Source organism: Convolutriloba macropyga, chromosome 11 (assembly GCF_964194025.1).
Source record: "Convolutriloba macropyga chromosome 11, txConMacr16.3, whole genome shotgun sequence".
In the NCBI taxonomy this organism is placed as follows: domain Eukaryota; kingdom Metazoa; phylum Xenacoelomorpha; order Acoela; family Convolutidae; genus Convolutriloba; species Convolutriloba macropyga.
The window spans coordinates 9,688,470-9,708,686 of NC_134478.1; the positions used below are offsets into that span (position 1 = coordinate 9,688,470).

Below are 20,217 nucleotides of genomic sequence, written 5' to 3' on the forward strand. Positions count from 1 at the left end.
AAGATGCCAGTAGTTGCTCAAAAGACGATCTACAACGCTCGTCCTCCATCGAAACAAGTTCAAACTGATTTTGTTAATAGTGAAACTACCGAAGAGTTGAAAACAATTTGTCTGGTCCTCATTCTGGTGCTTTTTGTCAAATTATGGATATTTTTGTTAGTGGATACGGAAAATTGAATATTGATACTGATTTGTTGAGTGTTCGCCTTGTGTACGAAGAAAAAATTAAATTTTGAAAAAATAATTTTATTGCAATCAAGGAAGGGTTAATACAGCATATGAAAAGCAAAGCGAATTAATTGAGCATCACTCAGTTTTACAATTTTTTGTGAGTTAAAAATATAATGAGCAATATAAATACAAAAAAGTCCACAAAGTTTTGAGTTTTTACTTTGAATTGGCTGATCCTTCAGTAACTGATAAATTTTTGCATTTTCTTCTAGAGAAATTATTCTTTGGTAGACATCTTGTATGACGAAATAGACTGTCCGAGAGGATCAGCAAAGAACAATTGATCCACCTCCTCTTTCTGGCACAATAGTAACCAATGGGTGCCAAAACTTTCTGCAGTTGCTGCGTTAAAAATTAGGAAACTGTTTGGTTTCAACTTTTGGGGAAAATTATTTGCAGCGAAGACACCCAGAAATTTATGCTTGAGTAAAGCACATCTTTGAATAAGATCATTGATATCATCTTCGTCCATTTTTTTAGTTTGTCAAAATGTGATTCTTTGATATTCTTCTTGCACTATCAACAAAAATTGTACTAGCTTTTTCACCAATAATGAAAATTTCAATATTGTTTGGTAAGGCCACAGAAAATTTTAACTCAACAGATATTGAACAGTTTGTCAGTTCAGGGTGAATAAAGTCGTGGGATGCTTGCTGGGTACTGGTCAAATCAAAAACCATTATAAAATGGTTTGGGTAATCTGTCAAACTTATTCAAAATTATGTCCATTATCAATGTAAGCTAGATCCGATATTGTATTAAAGTAAAGACGTTTGTCGTCAGCTGTAGATATTGGACTATCTGCCACAGGCAAACCGTTTCGATATACATAAATCTGCTCTAGGTTGAATTTTCGGAAATGAAATGGATTTTACCGGTTGTTACCCAGGAAAGCTTCATTTGTATTTAGGCAGATCGCCAGTCGGCGAATTGGTTCTCTCGCAAATATATCTTCTTTTTTCCAGCTGTGTAGACCCGTTGAAGCCAGAAACGTTTTTGTGAGCGTTTCAAGGTAAGGATAGGAGGCGGCACTACTCAATAATGTTTTCTCAATGGCGGACACAACAGTGTCATTAAGGGTCATCTTCCGCACATACAAAATTAGCTTCGACAATTTTTACTTTGTATTGTTTCGCAGCATCATCAGACATTATAACAAAATCATCAATTGAGCGTCTGAATGCAATTCGAAGTGTCACACCACTTAGCAGATGTCTGTCGCAAGTGAAAAAGTCTACAGCAATTTTGCCATAGAAGGTGCATTCAGCTGATTGTCTCACCAAAGTTTTTCTTCTGTTCACTTCTGCAGTTGATAGCGTTCCCGGGTTTTCCTCATAAAAGTAGCCCTGACAGGCCAGCCATGTATTTTTTGCATCTTTATTATGTGAGAACTCGGTCTCAATGAAATTTTTGTGAGCATAATTTCCGTTAGCGTTTGAAATTTTCAGTCCATTAGCAGACACTGTACAATCAGAGAATAGTGAATGTAACACATTATTGCAAAATTAGGGAGAATCTGTTTTTGTAATGTCAGCGGCGGCTGTAGCGTCATATTTCAAATCAGCTTCAGAAGACTGGACAATTTTACATTTAACTTCGAGGAAAATTTTTTGTAAATCAATGAAGTTGTTTCTGTCACCAGCGACTTCAAATTCTAACATGGGTCCGTTTGGGCTGTAGATTGGACCCAATTTTTGACAAAAACTACCATCAAAAGTCACACGCAGTGAGGGTTTTTCAAATAAATCCAATGAGCTGCGAGTTGCTTCTGATGGTAACAAATTAGCGATCATCGTTCACTTTAGCAAAAAAATCCGACCGACTTCTTTTTGGTGCTCTATGCGTTGAAATGGTCTTTCTGCGTTTCTCGCCTACTTTCATTGGCTTACCTCGTATTGATTTCCTCCGACGTGAAGTAATTCGTCGAGAGCCTCCAGTCTGTTTTTTAACAGTTTTTGAAATTGTGTTCTTAATTGCTTGTTTAGGAGATTTTTTGTTGCCCACTACATCCAGGATCTCTGGTACACTTTGTTTCAGGAGCTCTTTCCCGATACGTTTAGCAGTTGGCAAAATGAAGCGACGTGCTAGGGGCAGTGCAACACGTCCAATTCCTGCAGCTAAAGCTCCAAAACCACTTCCTCTTTGTCGATAATGTCCAGAGAAATGAGGCAAAGACGTCGCTTGATTAGCATAGTAAGAATCCATTTTATTGGGAAAACTTTTTGAATTGTAGTGTTAGAATAACTTTTCCAGTTCCCGAAAACGGAACTAATTGTCCTGTTTCCCTCCGCAGTTCAATTGAAATTGATTGAATTGTGTTGGTCAAAAGTTTTTTGTAGTCTAAATTTGTAAAAACGATCCGATGAGTTGGTTCAAGCTCACATACACTACCGTTTTTCAGACGTTGTTTTGAATCGATGACTCTCAAAAGAGGCGCCTTAGTGTCACCGACGTATTGGTATTCAGTTATGTTTGTATAGATGAAAATAAGATGCTTTACAGCACAAAGGTCGGCTGGAAATTCCCCATAATATGCTTTTGTATCATCACTTTTCATAAGCCTGTTTTCAATTGGATTCATTTTGTACCCAATATGAATTCCGTTACCGTCAGAAAAACCTTCAAAGCCAATGATGCTGGGGATTTCTTCACTGGGAAACGTAATTCCCTCATATTTCCCTAGCAAAACTTCGTATTTTCCAGAGCTCTTAATTTCTCTGAAAGAAAAATTGGGTAATCCAACTGTGCGCTTAATTGTGGCAAGAAGTTGCGCCACCGTATCAAATGTTCCTGGCATAAAAGCTAGTTTTTGCCCGCTATAAGGTCTAGAAATAACATTGGCTCCAGAAGACATCTTTTGGGAATCTTCATAATCTTTTAAGTTGTATACAGTCAGATTTCCGTTTACAATATTTTCTATTTTTGTTGGGAACATGATTTCACTTAGCGCCACTCGCCAATCACCTGAAAGTTGGATTTCGTCATTAAAAAAATTCCGAAATGATGCAAGTGTGTTTGAATCAAATATTTCCATTGAAGCTGATGAAACCACGTGAACTGTAAACTCGTCTTCAAACCGGTTATTGGACATTTTCAACGAGAGGGAGCCTGACAAGTTGTAATTCTGGTTGATAAAATTGTCCTTGAATTGGTTCGTTGTTAGCGTCGACTAAAGAGTATGTTGGTGGGTTTAATGTAGGTGTTCCCGTTATTTCAAAGACTTCGTCTGTGAATGATTGCTTATAACTTTTCCGGAAAGCTTTGTCCTTTTTAACTATTCTCACAAAGTCCCCAATGTAAAACTTGGGCTTCTGAGTTGTGCTTTTTTGCGCGATCAATGACTCTAACCGCGGGACATCCTTTTTGGTAACTTTATTTGGGGCCCGATTTACTCTCGAATTGATTGTTTTCACAAATTGGTCTAATTGGTCAATGTAGGAATATGTCCACTTTTCTTCAAGGTACCGATGAATTATCTTTTTTAGTGACCTAATATTCCTCTCTGCAAATGCAGACTTTTTTCGCTGAAATTACTGTATAAATGAAATCCACGTTTGTTGCACAATTGTTTGAAAGCTCCAAGAAACTCTTTACCATCGTCAACCCACACTTTTTCAGGCTGCTTATTTTTGATCATCTTTTGGAATGCTTCAGCTGTTTCCGTCGCATACTTTGTTTCCAAGGGTTCCACACGCAAATATCTTGATAGACAGTCAACTGCTACCAAGAGATATTTTATGTTACGGTTATATTTTGCTAGTTTGTCAACGTGCGCCAAATCCAATGACCAAATCTCATTAATGTCCTTTACAAAAACTTTAAGCCGGGGAAATTTTAATCGAATTGAACGGTACTTTGTGTAAGGCGGTTTTGTCTCCAAGTAGGACTGCACTTTGCCTAATGGTAGCTTGCTCTGATTATGTAAGCGTTTTGTGCTTCCATAGGAAGCTGGTCCTTTTAAATAAAGTTGTTCCAAACGTTTTACCTCAGGAGAAGAAAGACCATTTCTTTTGACTGGTCTCTTTTTTGTCTGTCGTTTCGTCACGTGTTTCTTCGTAATCTCTTGTTGGGTTTGATTTGGATCCACTACTGCGGGGTTTTTCTCGGCTTGGGTAGAACTCTTGTTCACTTTCTGACGAGTTTTCCAAGATTTGCTTGGCATAAGTGTTTGCAACTAAATGTGGTGATATATCGAGAGCAGTCAAAATTTTTGAGTACTTTTTAATGTCAATTTGTTTTGTGCTTTGCTGTAAATTATACAAAAAAGTAGAAACTTTAACGCCCAGTGATTCTTTATTGATATGAAGTACATCGTTTCCTCCAATGGAAATGACGTCAGATTGCATAATGTGTTCAAGTAAGATTTCAGATCGCTTAATTTTGTTTTTCTCAATTGGTTCAAGTTCAGATATTATAGACTCAAATTGAGAAATTTTTTGTTTCTTTAATATTGGTTCAATCTCACTGTCTTCGCTGACTGGTTCTGATGTTTCTTCCTTAGTAGCCTCCTTGTTTTCGTAAACACTGCTCATAGTTTCAATAGGCTTTTCTTCTTTTTGTGGTTTTTCAGATTGATTTCTTTCAAATAGTGATAGTTGAGCTGCCTTCTGTTCATAATTAGGGTTTTCCAAAATTTCATTTTTTACAGGTTGATGTGACAAAAACATTCGTTTTGGAATTAAAATGAATTCTTCCGTATGCATTATTCTTTTGTCAAGTATCGATAGCAAGAAAATCCAACAATTCTCATCAATTCTGTTTCTTTGGCTAAAAGTTTCCTCTTTAGTTTCAAACTTGTTTGATTAGATAATAGTGTTTTGAATGATTTCTCGTAACCTTCTAATTTGGTTTTATTAACTGGAACGTTTCCATTGACAATATTGAGTAAGCACTCGCAAATGAATTTAATGAACTTATTCGGAGCTGTCTTGATTATTTTTCCTACTTTTGAGTCCGATGTATCTAGCATCTGCCGCAGCATACATAGTTCTTTCTCTCTCATCAGTTAAGTTGGTGATAACAGCTTTAGCTGATGGAAGATAGAAAATTGATGGACCTGGAGGAACAAAATTTGAACAGTAACGTAAGACGTCGGATGTTTTTGGATCTAAGTCGATTAACAAATGACCAAACTGCTTCCTGATTGCTAGCTCATAACTTTCCTTCAAAAATTGTGTGTTATTCAGTTGTCGACCAATAAAATTAATTTGCTGTGTGTCTCGTGGTGATTTGAACAAAATTATGTGTGTTGTATTTAAATCAATTGTTCTAGACCATTTGCTCTGTTGAAACAAGTTGTGTTTAACATATATCACACTAATGTTTCTATGTCGCCCCGCAGTTGCTAATTTAGAAAACTCTTTGTCGTTGAAAATTTCTTCACATGAATCGTCAAAAACAAGCAGACAGTTTTCTAACTCTGAAACGAGTTCAAAACCAGAAAACTGTTTGAATTCTACGTTCAATTTTTTCTCTAATGACTGATAATTTGGCTGATCATGCTGATAAAAATAAAAGATTTTTTGAAACTCTTGGGAAAAAGTGCCATGTAGTAACATTTTGAAAATCAGCTCAGTTTTTCCGCAACACGATGGCCCGCAAACAGCCATGAACAACCTGTCAGAAGTTGAAATTATTTTGTTCATAACTTGGGATTAGGAAGAACGTACCCAACTGTGCACGAGAGTAGAGAAAACCAAAATGTTTAAAAATTCATGCTGATAAAAATAAAAGATTTTTTGAAACTCTTGGGAAAAAGTGCCATGTAGTAACATTTTGAAAATCAGCTCAGTTTTTCCGCAACACGATGGCCCGCAAACAGCCATGAACAACCTGTCAGAAGTTGAAATTATTTTGTTCATAACTTGGGATTAGGAAGAACGTACCCAACTGTGCACGAGAGTAGAGAAAACCAAAATGTTGATTCTTCGCAATCAAGTTTGAAAAAGACTAATTTGATCAGAGAAAAAGTTATGAGAAATATTATTATTGAAATTTGTGTAAAATATACCACTTCTGATCGAGGTAATCTCGAATTACAGAACCTCCAAGACTGTCTTTCTTGGTGTGCGTCGAAAACCAAGTCAGTTATACCTCCGCCCGAATCCAACTGATCTTCCGCTTGACTCATTTTAAAAATTTATTTTTGAAAAATGAATTGCAAACTTGTTACAAAATTATTCAGCTGTATATATTTCATACAACACATATTCAGAGTCTTTGTCATCATTTCTGTAAGTGATTGTATAATTTGCATTTATTGAGTCTACTTTATCTCTGAAAACAATGGGCTCTACATCGTTTTCTTTCACCCGCCGCTTGATTTCTTTGGGAAGACTTTGGGAACCAGTGATAGAACAACAGGGCTTTCTTCCTCGCGCAATGCCTGCTCTTCTGTCTTTTTGGGCAATTCAGTGCATGTAGGTTGCAAACAGGAGTTTCTCGATACAACTTCAAATGTTCAACTTTTGGACAAGACAATATCTCTAAATTTATTACGTTTTTTTGAAGTAGTTCCGTGAGAGTACTTGTTTTCTCTTTGCCCTTGGCGTAAAATACCGCTAATGGAAATTGAAGAATAATGCTGTCTATGATTTGTTGCAAATAGCAGCAAGGATATTCTCCGGTTTCCCAGAGGAGACCGTGCAAAAACTTAGAAACCCACTGGTAAGACTTTTGATCACTTGACGAGAGCGTTCTGTATGAATTGGGAGGTAGAAAAGAAATTATGTCGATAAAGTTCTCAGTAGCAATAGCAAGTTCTTTAACTATGAAGCCAGATTTATTCCGAAAACCTTCAAAGTCGAGAACAACCGCTCGTGATTTCAGCATTCCAACATACTGAACAATTGTCCTTTGAAAGTTTTCACGTAAAGACAAAATGCAAGGCCGGTCACGTGACCAAGATACTCGTTTGTTACTGGACAAGGTAAAACGTATGAGTAACCCGGTCCTTTTTCGCTAAACTCATAAACGAAACCCACAGCGTTGTGAAGAATAGCATGCAATCTCAAAATTTTGAAAGATTTGAAATATTTGTCCAGCGACGAATTATCAATACCAATTATTCCCCCATAGGGACGAAGTTTAAGAGCAATGTCAAGATCAATGTTGGGATCCAAATGCAAACAAGTTGCTAAAAAGTACACAAATCTTTCTCCATAATCAGGATAATTTTCTTTCAAAAATAAATAGTTTTCGTGAATACTTTTTATGTCTACCGTCGCAATCGTTGATGCCATTCCCTTCACCAAAGTTTTTCAAAATGAATTTATTTCTTCCTTACTTGCCTCCCCAATTGTTTTGTCCTCGCGCTTCACTCTTCCCCCATATTGTTTTCCGTACATGTAAATACATGAACTTTTTGCAAATAATTCCATGCAAATAATAACCCATACGATATTATCCCATGTAATAATCCATACGCCATAAAACTAAATTTAGACTATCCGCATGCATACCCTATTATCCCATGGCTAAGGATCATTCCATATTATCCACATGCAAATCTATACCCTATTATCCCCATGCAAATCTATACCCTATTATCCCCATGCAAATCTATACCCTATTATCCCCATGGCATGATAACCCCCTTTCCCAGTGCTCCCTATATTTACTACTTACCTGCAATTGCGAATAATCTTTCTTGGAATATCTGAATGTACTACTCCTCCTGCACAATTTACCCTGTGTTTTTATGACCCCAGTTACAATTTGTGTAGTTAGAGAGCACATTACTATGCTAAAAATAGCCCGTGCGCCGGGGGGCGTAAAAGTTATTTCTCACGAAGTTGGGGGATGCCAAAGCAGAATAGACCCGAGAAAATAATAGTGATACAAATTTTCACAGGAGACGAGAAACGAGGAAGGTCAATTCGCTGAATACCCTGGAAGGTTTTGTGGATGAAGGGTCAATTGCGACACCCACAGTCTATCCAGCTGCTTCATCAACCGACAGCAACCACCTTTTATTCATCACTGGTTAGCTCTACCCTGGATTTTCCCGACTTTGCTCTATATTATTAATTGGTCTCGAACGAAGTTTGAAGCAATTATTGTAAACGTGTTTCTCTTATGCAACATTTTTGCTTGATCTTTTCTTCTAGAACATTCTTTCGATTTCACCTCTCGAGTGACTTTTTCACGCTTGACTTCTTGATCGTTGCGTGATCTAAATTGCTCTTTATTCAGAAATTAAGTTGTTTCTTTTTCAAGAAATCTTGTTCCGTTTCTTCAAAAAACTCGCACACGTCTTTCGCTGGTGACGCCTTGAGCCTGTTAACCTTTTTGATATTGTTTGTATGCATGCCGTTTACTAGATCGTGATTTTAAGCCGAGTTGCTTTGGATTTTGTCCATGAAAAATGAACACCTCGAATGTCAACAGCGTGACAAACAGTAAATGAATAAAGCAGCTTAACCTTCTTTATTGTGTAAGCGGATAGAATTAGAATGAAATCTCGTTTAAAACTTCAAGGTTTCACGCATTTGTTCAAGATTTAGCGCAAAACAAATGTTTTGCGCAAAAGCAACGCTTAAAGAGCACAAATTGTGCTGTATGTAGCTTTTTGGTACCATAGTGTATCACAATTGTCCAATTTTCGGCATAAATTCAGACTGAACAGAATGTAAAAATGACCTGTGCAGATGAAGTTCAGACTGGGTTCAGATTAAATTCAGACTAAATTCAGAGTATCTTTTTTGTTCTGAATTTTTACTATGATCAGTTTAAAAAATGACATGAACATAGTACTGCTCAGAGTAAAATCACAGACTTGAAATAGTATGATTCAGCGCTGAGATCATTTAACCCGAAGGTCCGGGAAGGTTCTAGTAGACGCGGGGATAATGCTTTATGCTATTTCGCCCGATATTTTTGGTTTCTAGGTTATACAGCTCCCTTTGAATTAAATTACCCCGGATGTCGTTTGAGAGCAATTTGTCCGACGTTAGTCGGTTTATGTTCAAACAATGTTGTGTCACATGCGACCAGTGGGATGCTGTTTCACCCAAAAATATAATGCTGGTCGGTTGCATGAAAATATTGGACAATAATCTGATAATGGTGCATAGCTGAGGGCAGACGCTGGTCGATTTGTATGGCCATAGCTCTGGAAAACTGAATGATGATAAAGCGAAGTCTAACCAAAAAAATGTCTGGCAGGACTTCGAATACAAATCGACCGTCTGCTGGGGTTGAGAGGCTCCAGACCAACGAGATCTCAGGTCTAACAATGTTCCAGAGCACTTTGTGTCTCGAATTTTTTCGCAAGAATTATACAGTCCAAAAAATAGCGTGGTGAAATTATGACACGATATTATGACAGTAAACATATCGGTCGCACATTTCAGCGTACAATAGTCGCATCCTGGTAGATCAAACTTTAGTAAGAAGGCTAAAAAACTCCCCAATTGGAGGATTTCTAGTTCTTAATCCCCCACCAAGAACTTGGCCCCGTCGAGAACTAAAATGTAGTTTACTGAAACGGAAGCGGCGATTTCCCTCTTTATCGAGAAACTTCTGTGATTTGGTCTTGCGGAATCTAATTAGAATCAACATTGATCGAAGTTCAAAACGAGAAAACAATTTAAAAGGTCGAAAAATTTTTGGATTATTACTTGCTATCGAACGAAGTTTGAGACTCTTATCGTTAGCATGTGTGTTTTTTATGCATTACCGGATTTTTGCCTTTGTCCTCGAACAATTTCTGACTTCTCAAGTGATTTCCTTCACCCTTTTCTTCTTCATGTTTGAGTGATCTCAATCGATCTCACTCCAAAATAAAATTTGTTGATAAAAAAACAAAATTGCAAGATATGAATTGATAAGAAGGTGAAAGCCGAGTAGCTACTAATTCTGGCTCGAACTCTACCGCTCGGGAGTTCGAATCCCTCTAGAGACTGACATTTTGCTCCCAGAAATAAAAATTCATCTAAAATAAAGCTCTTTGAATAAACTTCGCGCCTGTTGCAAATCTGAAGCAATCTGTTTGATTCTCAGAAGGGTACTCGTTTCAGTAAATATAACGATTAAAAACGAGAACAACTGTTTACATGTATGCTCCCAAAAATCGTAAAGTCTGGTCTTCTAAACTATATATCATTCAAGTTAGAAATTGCATTCATTAAAGGTATCTAAATAAATGCAACTGCAGACAAATAAGCGCAAATTTATTCAATCAGGCCCAATCAACGCCGTCAACTTCAGCCATTTTATGTAAACCGGTCTTTAAACTATTTCAAACAATTGTTTTGCGCTTGAAGTAGAAAAATATCGTTCTTTCTGAACAACCACCTAATTTCTAATGCGAACAAAACCATTTTTAATTTTTCAATTTGACTTTTTGGTTTGAACTCAATATCAAGGTATCAATAAGATAGCAAAACTGCTCTTGAAAAAATTTTGGCAGCTGAGAACAAGTACAAAAAAAACACAATTTGTCATGTAAAACAAAACAAAATGTTTAAAATTAGTAAGTTTAATATTATGCAGATCGTCCCCAACTCTAGAACATAAAATAGGGAAAACAATTAGCCAATTATCAGCAAGATTTTTTGTGCCCTAATATGCAACATCATATTGCTATCAGTTTGCTTTAAATAAGAAATAAACCGCCCAGAAGCATACGTTCTTAAAGTAGCTCAGCTAAGTTCTGTAGATGGAACACGAATAAAATCAGGCAAAATTTCTCTATAAATTTAACTGGACTCTAATTTACAGACTTATTCTCAGCACAAATAATTACTCATTACTACGAAGCAGCACTAATTATCATAGCTAATTCTAGTATTTAATTGCTCTGAAATGAAGTTTGAAGTAATTGTAGTAAAGGTGTACATCACTTTTGGTTAACCGTTTCGACTTTTCTTGTGACTTATACGCCCATGAATTTTTCGTTTTGCGCGATCTAAATTTCTCTCTCATTCACAAGTGTCTGCAACTGAATTCAAGTGGCCACAGTTCACAACTAAAAAAACAAATGAATAGTGCGCCCAAATTGGTGTATTTTTTTCACTTCGAATCTTTTTTGTAGTAATAATGGTATGTAGCAACCTCTAATGAATCCTCCTTCAGGTAATTTAGACCCCCCAACTGAAGCAAGCTGCCATGGATTCGAGCTTCCACTAGACGCTCGAGAACAATTCTTCCGATGTTACTCGGTTATGGTTTTTAGTTCTTCACTTGAGGATCACGTAACATTTGCCTCGCGAACACAGTTTTTGAGATTTTTGAGTCACCGATCTATCTTGTCTCCTCAGTAAATTATGTTCCAGCTCTTTAATAACTGATGCACCAATGGCAACTACGGGAAGCATACTGAAAAAGGTGTTGAACAACAAAAACTTTAATGTAGAGAAGAAACCGTGTAGCTAGGAAAAGACCAAAACCAAATAGTGCTTTCATAGCGTTTAGAGTTTAAGAGGTAATGCCAAAATAGATAAACGGTTTGAAATAGTATAAACTTGGGTGCTTGCATCAACCCTAACTAGCATAACTGTTTTTCCCATTTATTTATAGATCTTGTATTATCAAGGTTACAAGCTGAATACGGCCTCTATGTCCAAAAAAACCGATTGAGCTGAAGCGAGAACTTTAAACGGGAATCAAATTGAATATGTGCAAACAACAATTTTGAGTCATGACCTTTTTCGTGAACAAAACCTCACCTCCACATTAATGTCAATCAAACAAAAGTTATTGATCTTTTGGGCTAAAAAATTTTCAAAATATTCATTTGAGAATTTTTTGGGAACAAAAATTATATCCGTTTGTGTTCAATCAAAATTGTTATTCCACAGTAGACTGACAGAAGTAAATTTTCATTTTTTATTAAATTTTCTGATTTTCGTTATGTTTTCTGATATCTTGTTGTCATTGATAGTTGCGCATACTCTCTTCAGTCTTTTATCAGTGTGCTCTGCTTCTTCTTTTTTTGAATAAAAAAGTTGGATTGCATTAGGGCCCTGTCCTTTCCTTCTACGATAATATTTTTTGAGGAATATATTTTTAAGATCTACTGGCACCAAAATTATAGAGGAAGAGATTCCCAAGAGGTTTCAGAGCTCGAAATTTTTCATTAAAAAATCATAGCTAAAAAGAGTTTTTTCTTGTTCATGTTTGGCAATTTGAAATCTATTCTGTGTTTTTAACAAGGTTGAAATAAATTTTCTTACAAATTGATACTCGGACCACTGTTAGGCATATAATGGTCTAAGTTGCTAGATTTTTGCGTTTTCGTTGGATGACAATGATTGCGAAAACGCTGATGGAAAAGCATTTCTTTAAAACTTTGCCAATTTTACCAAAGACTTCGAGTTTTGTTTTCTGTGATAACTAATCTGTTTGGATATTGAGAACACATCAAAAGGTTGAATGTTGAAGGTTCAATTTCCAATGAAAATTTGTTTGGGCGTAAATCTGTTTTGATTTCCTTTTTCAGGATCAAGGATTTTCTTTACTATCTTGAAGTTTTGATCACTCATAAATTACGATACAAAAGACCATTTTTCTTTAACTTTGTACTTAACAAACAAATCTTTTTATTAGTATTCTAGAAGTTAGTTTAAAGATAGCCTGTGAAATTTTATATAATACTTTAAATATGTTTAGTGTATGTTTAGCTGGTAAAACAAAAGTTTGTAGCTGATATCGAATCTAGTTTCTCCATTTTTGATTTTTACTCCACTGACCACATTTTTTAAATCGTAAATTAAAACTATTTCATAATTTTTGAAAAGTTTTTTCCATTGTCCGGGTTTTTTGTTTGCTATCTCTTTCTGTTGAGAAATAAAGAGCGATATAAAGGGCAATATGGCAGGCTGATTGTGCTCTAGGTTGCTCAAAATTGAAACAACAATCTGCCTGAGTGAGACATTTTGAAATATACATTCTGAAAATATACGTTCTGAAAAAATCTTGAAAGGCGACGCACTGTTATGAAAGAATCTGGTAGGGTACTTTTTCTTGACTAGGTTAATTTGTTTCAGGACTGGACTGGTTGAAAAGTGCTCTACCACTGAGGAGTCAAAATAAAAACTACGACCAGAAACACTACCAGAGGTATATAGTATGCTCGCAACTGTTTCCTTCCCCTCGTCAGTAAATGTTTTGAATCTATTTTGTCGCCCCAACTCTCCCCCCCCCCCCAGCTTAGTGTTCATATAACTTAAATTTTCTGTGCCTCCTCACTCCCAAAACGATATGCATACCCCAGTTACAGAGCACGTGCCATTAAATACTACACGATTGTGTAAAAAATATTGCACGTTCTCGAGATGGGGTGTGGGCAAATGATATGCACCCACTAAGGAGGGGGCATAAATAAAAAACGTTTTATAACAATTTTTACGCCGATTGTGTCAATCCTCATTCGTTTCACTCCATTATCATTTCGTCCTTCTAACATTACATCCCTCTACCTTTTCACTCTATATCATTTCACTCTTCTGTCATTTCACTCTTCTAACATTTCACCCATCTATCAAATCATCCCTCTACCATTTAGCCCCACTGTCTTTTCAGCCTTTTATCATTTCACCCCTCTCTCATTTCATGAATCTATCAAATCAATTAGTAGCAAGTACAATTTGTTTTTTGAATGAAAAGTGTCAATCTTGCGTCTGTTTTCATCTATCTTTGAAGTTTACTTCATCAATTTTGATTTTGTTGCTGCTCAGAGTTTTGTTCTGTTTGGAAAATGTTTTAGATGGGAGCTTTTCTAGAGATTTTAATCCATATTTAATTTTGGACTCTCCATTGAACTGAAATAAAGCATTCTGCTTTTTTGATTTTTCCGTTATTAATGTTTTATAGCTCCTTTCTTTTCGTATTATTAATGCTTAACTGGAATAAAAACGGCATCACAGCGTCTCTTGAGAAAAACGTTAGGAGTATTATCAAATTTTTGAAGGGAAGTGATTTCTTAAGTTTTTGATTTTTTTGGATTTTTTGGTTTTTCATTTCCTTCTCTGCTTATGTGTGGTTTTCTCGAGAAGAATTTGCTTTCAAATAAATATGGTGTCATATGCTGAAATTGAACAGAAAAATTACGAAATGTTCTGTTCCTAATAAATTAAGAATTGGAATTCTTAAGCGTTGATATCTGGTTCTGATTTCTATGTTCCATTTTTTGTTCTATAATTTAGTGTTTTATTTATTCATCGTCTGCTTTTTAAGTTCAGACAAATTAATTTAGCAAAAATTTGTCATAATTTGTAGATGGTTCTCTGCAATCTATTTATAATTGCTCTTGAACGAAGTTCATAACAATTATTGTAACCGTGTGTGTCTTTTTTATGCAAAATTTTTGCTTGACAATTTTTCCTTTTCGAGTGACTTTCACGCTGTAAAAGGTGAAATCCACTCTTTCGAAAGTTAATTCAATTCTCATCCAAATCGATATAGTCAGTTACACAAACGGTATAAAGCAACGTATAAGCATTAGTACGATCAATGTAACAAGTGAAAGCTTAGACGGCAAGGTTTTTTCGATGCTCTTTTACTGGTTTTTTGTCTGATGTCATTGACGTCAAAATCAGTTCGTGTTCAATCGCAAGTGTCTAGAAAACCTAAAGTATTAAGCCGAAAACCAGCTTAATCGATACATATCATGGTTATGTTTACTTAAAATTAGGTTAAATGAACTTTTTCGGAACTTTCTACGTATATTAGAAGAGAATTTGTGTGCATTTAAATGGTTAAGAGATATGACGTATTAGATTGCTCATTTCTCGCTCTATTCAAATAGCGTTGCTCATTTACTCGGTAACATCCTCCGGCCCGGAAGAAGATGTTGGGAAAACTGGTACAAGCTTTACAAGCGGGCGAACGAGTGAACCGGTCGACGTACGTAAAACGGCGGAGCGCGCGACGCTATCGGAGCCGTAGCGGAGTTCCACAATCCGAGCGGTTGGGTAGTAACCCCTAGGGTTGGTTTCTTCAATCATCCAAACCAAGTCATCGGTCTTAAGGTGTTGCTCGGCAGGCGTCTGCCACTTAGAGCGTCGGTTCAGCGTCGGTACGTACTCTCTGATCCAACGAGACCAGATCGCATTAGCGTACGACTGCGCACGGGCGTAGCGTTTACGATGATCAAGCTCATTATTGCCGACAACAGACGGAATACCGGTAGAGTATTCTCCTGGAAGGAAGTGGTTGGGCGTTAAAGCGTTCAAATCGCACGGATCAGCGCTTAAAGGACGCGAATTGAGAGCATTCTCCACGAGACAAAAGGTAGTATGCAGTACCTCATCCGTGAGGCGACGCGTGCCAAGAATAGTATACAACACGCGCTTGAAGCTGCGTACCAACCTCTCCCAGATACCACCTTGATTTGGTGCGCTGGGTGGATTGAATCTCCATTTTATACCTTTGTGAGCGAGCTCAGCCGCAATGTTGACAACGTTCCACTTTTCAATACTTTCTCGGAGTTCTTTCTCCGCTCCAATAAAGTTAGTGCCATTGTCCGACCAAATCATGGCAGGTGTACCCCTACGTGACACAAACCGCTCAACTCCCATAACACAAGAACTGGTGTCCATGGATGTAACTATCTCGACATGGACAGCGCGAGTAGTGAGACAGGTGAAGAGGAAGCCCCACCTTTTCTCAGTAGTACGGCGGACAGTAACATAGAATGGCCCAAAGTATTCAACGCCAGTGTTCGTGAAGGGAGGAGACTGGTAAGCAAGTCTCTCCTTAGGTAAGTCAGACATGATTGGTTTCATGGTTACAGCTTGGAATTCTCGGCATCTCAGGCAGTGTGCTTTGATGGAACGCAAAGATGATCTTAGTTTCAGTACTGTATAGTGTTCCTGCACAATTGATCTTAGGTATTCAACGCCTTGGTGATAATGCTTTGCGTGCGTGTGTTCGAGAAACAGTTTTACAAACGGATGACGTGCGTCTAAGATGACTGGGTACTTCACGCTAAAACCAACTTCAATTAACCGCTTGATGCGGCCCGAGGATCGGATTAGCCCATTTGGACCAATAAACGGTGAATGTGGAGCAATTCGGCTACTCCGTTTAACGAATTTATTGTCAAGAACATCTTTTCTTTCGGCTTCAAAAGACTCTCCTTGCACCAAGTACTGTAGATGACACTTGGCTTCGTCAAGCTCAGTAGGGTCGGTAATGCTACCATCGGGGTTACGGTAGCCGGCATGTTTCGGCAAAAGCCGGAGAACGTATGCGGCAATGCGCAAGTACTTTTGATAAGAACTAAGTTTATCAAATGGGAATAACGACGGAACGGGAGTTGTCTGTTTTTTAACAGATGTAGCGAGAGAAACAGTGTCTTCTATAATGACTGCTTGGTTGACGCCAAGTTTGATGTTGTTAATGACGTCTTTGTTCGGCACGAAAGGGAAACTTGAGTTAGTTAAGAAATGTGGACCATTGACCCAACTGCTTAGTTGCAAAACCTCAGCGGACATTCCACGCGTGCCAGCGTCAGCTGGATTATCCTTAGTTGCGACGTGGTTCCATTGGTCAACGCTGGTATACTCCAAAATTTCACAAACGCGGTTTGCAACAAAGATTGGTTGCTTTTCATTAGAGTTTATCCACTGAAGAACGGTCGTGCTGTCTGTCCACATGAATACTTGGTTAACAGTTACAGTAAGTGTGTGAATAATTTCGTTCTTCAGCCGAGCGGCAAGTAGAGCTGCTTGCAATTCCAGTTTTGGGACAGTCATTACCTTCATTGGCGCCAAGCGCGCTTTCCCCAAAACAAACGCAAGCTCTGTTTTTGTCTTGCCCGTAGGAGTTGTTACTCGGGCTCGAAGAAATGCAACGGCACTAAAAATATCCTGAGAACTGTCACCGAACATATGCAACTCTATATTATCAAAGGGTCCGCTAAAGTAACTTCGAGGAATTTTGATGTTTTCAAGCTTTGGTAAGTCCGCACTCCAAACCAAAAATCTTTGAAAGATATCCTGTGGGAGCTCGTCATCCCATTGCTGTCCTGTGACACGCCAGATATCTTTTAAGAGCAGTCGCGCACCGACGGTAAACGGTGCGACAGGACCAATTGGGTCAAAGACTTTCGAGACAAGACTTAGGACCAAGCGTTGCGTGAGGGACTTGGTGATAGCGCAGCTTGTACCCCGACTCACAACTAAAGTGTCATTAGTGTGATCCCACTTTAACCCTAGCACATGCGATGAATCCTCCTGACATGAAACAATAACCTTGGGCTCAGCGGATTGAGGGGAACCATCAATTCGGTCAGCCAGATTTGGTACATTGCTTACGAACTTTGTAAGCTTGAACCCACCGAGATGGAGAAGATGTACCAATTCCTTCGACCTATTGATGGCTTTCTCGGGAGACTCCACTGAGTCAAGGTAATCGTCCATATAGAAGTTTTCAAGGACGGCTTTTGCAGCTTCGGGGTAAAACTTGGCATTGTCTCTCGCAGTGCGTTGTAATGCATAGTTGGCGCATGTGGGCGAGTCTTTAGCCCCGAATATATGGCGCGTATATTGATACACTACAACGTCAGTTGTGGGGTCCTCCCGCCACAGAAAGCGAAGTGATGGTTGATCTGATGGTAACACGCCAACCTGTAGAAACAATCCCTCGATGTCGGCGGAGACGGCATATGGGTGTTGTCGGAAGCGAAGAAGTACGTAAATAAGATTTTGGAGCAGATCAGGGCCAGTGAGTAAAGATTTATTCAGTGAGACGCCATGAAATTTTGCTGCTCCATTGAGCACCCTACGCACCTTACCTGGTTTGTTCGGGTTTAAAACCGGATGATGAGGTAGGTACCACTCTTTATCGGACCGGCTCTCAACCTTGTGAGCGTCCGGAACCTCAATTACATACCCCTTATTTAGGTATTCCTTGATGGTACTAGTATACTTCTCTCTGAGGTCTTCATCCTTGGCCAAGCGTTTTTCCAGCAATTTTAGTTGCACAATGGAGGAGAAGTAATTATTTGGTAGCTGGATGTTGTCTGCTGCCCACAGCATTCCGACATCGTATCTCAGGCCATTGTGTATGGTGGTACTCTCAAGGATTTCGTGAGCCCTTGCCTCTGCTGCAGATCTTGAGTCGACCTGCTTGTTTGCCCCGAATGATTCAATGTCGTACCATGACTTTACTTGACTTGCTAACTCATTGTCTTGTTCGATATTCACTTTAAAGCACGTTGAGGTTAAACACGAACTTGATGGTAACGGACCGCTTAAGAACCAACCTATGGGCAAGCGTACGGCAACGGGTGAACGCTTCTCATCGGCAGAGAAGTATTCTAACGGGCGGATGGCATGAAAGACATCTTGTCCGAGTATCATCTCAATGTCTTTATAGGAATATGTTACGGGATCAAGGACTGCTAAGTGTGGGTAAGTCTCTTGCAGGGCCTTTACATTAATTATATCTGAGCCGACGTTCAGACTCTCTTTAACGAAAGGGTTGACGGTGAATGGTTCGAAATCTTGTTGTTCTCTTGGTTTCACAGTAACTTCAACAACCCTAGTATCAACTACTTCTTCGGTATTAATACCCTTGACAGTAAGCTTTAGTGCTTTACCGTGCAAACCGAGTCTATCTGCAAGACTACCGGCCACCCAAGAGTTACTGCAGGCGGTATCACACAAAACTAAAGCCTTGGTATCTAAACCGGACGAATTGACCAACTGCAATTCAGTCACCTGAAGGAGCCCCTTAACGTCAGTAACAGATGACATTGTTGTGGTCTTATTAGGCTGGAGTTGACTAGAAGTTGCTTTACTTTGACCTGTGTTGCCAGAAGGTTGAATGGTATTGGAATTTGTCGACTGTTTCGTTGGGAAAACCCTATCTGCTCCATGCAATAGTGAGTTATGCGAACTATTACACCCTTCTGCTCGGCACTTTCTTGGTTGAGGGCACTGGCGGAATGTGTGCTTGTCCCGTAAGCACGAAAAGCAAAGTTTGTTATCCGCCACCAACTTAGCTCTCTGGGTTGGAGTCTTTTCCTTGAAAACTTGACACTCCCATAACCGGTGGTTACCTTTGCATACAATGCATCGAAAGTAAGTATTTGTGGAAGCAGATGGCATTTGCTTCTTTGTTTCCCTTTGTTGCGAATTTGATGCAAACACTTTTGAGGCTGTTTTGGTCTTGGTTACTGAAGTGATGTTTTCTTCAGGTTTGGCCTTGGTTGCGCTTTGTTTCATAAGATCATGGGCCTCAGCCTTTTCTTTAAGCCAATCGTTAAAGTCAAGGAGGGTAGGCTTAAACCAGTGCTTCTTAACCGTAAAGAGTGACCAAGACTCTTTCATGTTTGGTGGTAACTTCTGTACCGCTTGGTTAAGTAGGGAAGCGCTCTTCAAGTCAGCATCATATGATAGTGACTTGAAAACCCCAACGAGGCTGGATATGGCTGCCGAATAGTTAATGATGTTATCACTATTGTGCATTTTGAGAGGCGGAAAATTGCTTAGTTTATCCAAGTGTGCACTTACGACTGCCTGTGGCTGGCCAAATTTACGTTCTAAAGTCCTTAGTGCATCCTTGTACATTAAACCACAGTAAGCAAACTCGGCGATTGCAATCTTTGCTTTACCGGTGACCAGTGTTTTAAGGTACGTCAATTTAACGTCATCAGTGAGCGTCTGCGAGTCAATCGCGCTTTTGAATTGACCATACCACTCATGCCACTTTAATGGGTCGCCATTAAACTCAGCAAGTTTCCACTCAGGCAAAGGGTTGTTTTTCTTACTTGTTATCGCATCAGCCAGTTCCCTAATCAATGACGCATTGTCTGGTATCGGAGGAGCAGGTGCAGACACCTGCGGACCACTCCAACTCAACGGAGTGGGCTCAACATAAGGGTATGTTGGCTGAAAAACCGGAGTGGCCAGACCAGGTAAAAAATTACTTGTAGTTGCAATCGGGTTTTCCTGATGTGTGCCGGATGGTGATTGCATATCAATCAAAAGGGGTGAATTCGAATATATTTGTTGTGGAAATTTAGTAACTGATGGT

General features: G+C 38.6%; 1 protein-coding gene across 1 annotated transcript in view; it reads left to right on the top strand.

Annotated features, from left to right (window-relative positions):
* LOC142349033 (dynein axonemal intermediate chain 3-like) overlaps positions 1 to 20,217 on the top strand; it is an 87,080-nt gene that overhangs the window by 17,940 nt on the left and 48,923 nt on the right. Inside the window, exons 8-9 of the mRNA XM_075400444.1 lie at positions 8,084 to 8,214; positions 13,221 to 13,293. Of these exons, the coding sequence (XP_075256559.1) occupies positions 8,084 to 8,214; positions 13,221 to 13,293 (204 nt within the window). The remainder of the gene's footprint in view (positions 1 to 8,083; positions 8,215 to 13,220; positions 13,294 to 20,217) is intronic.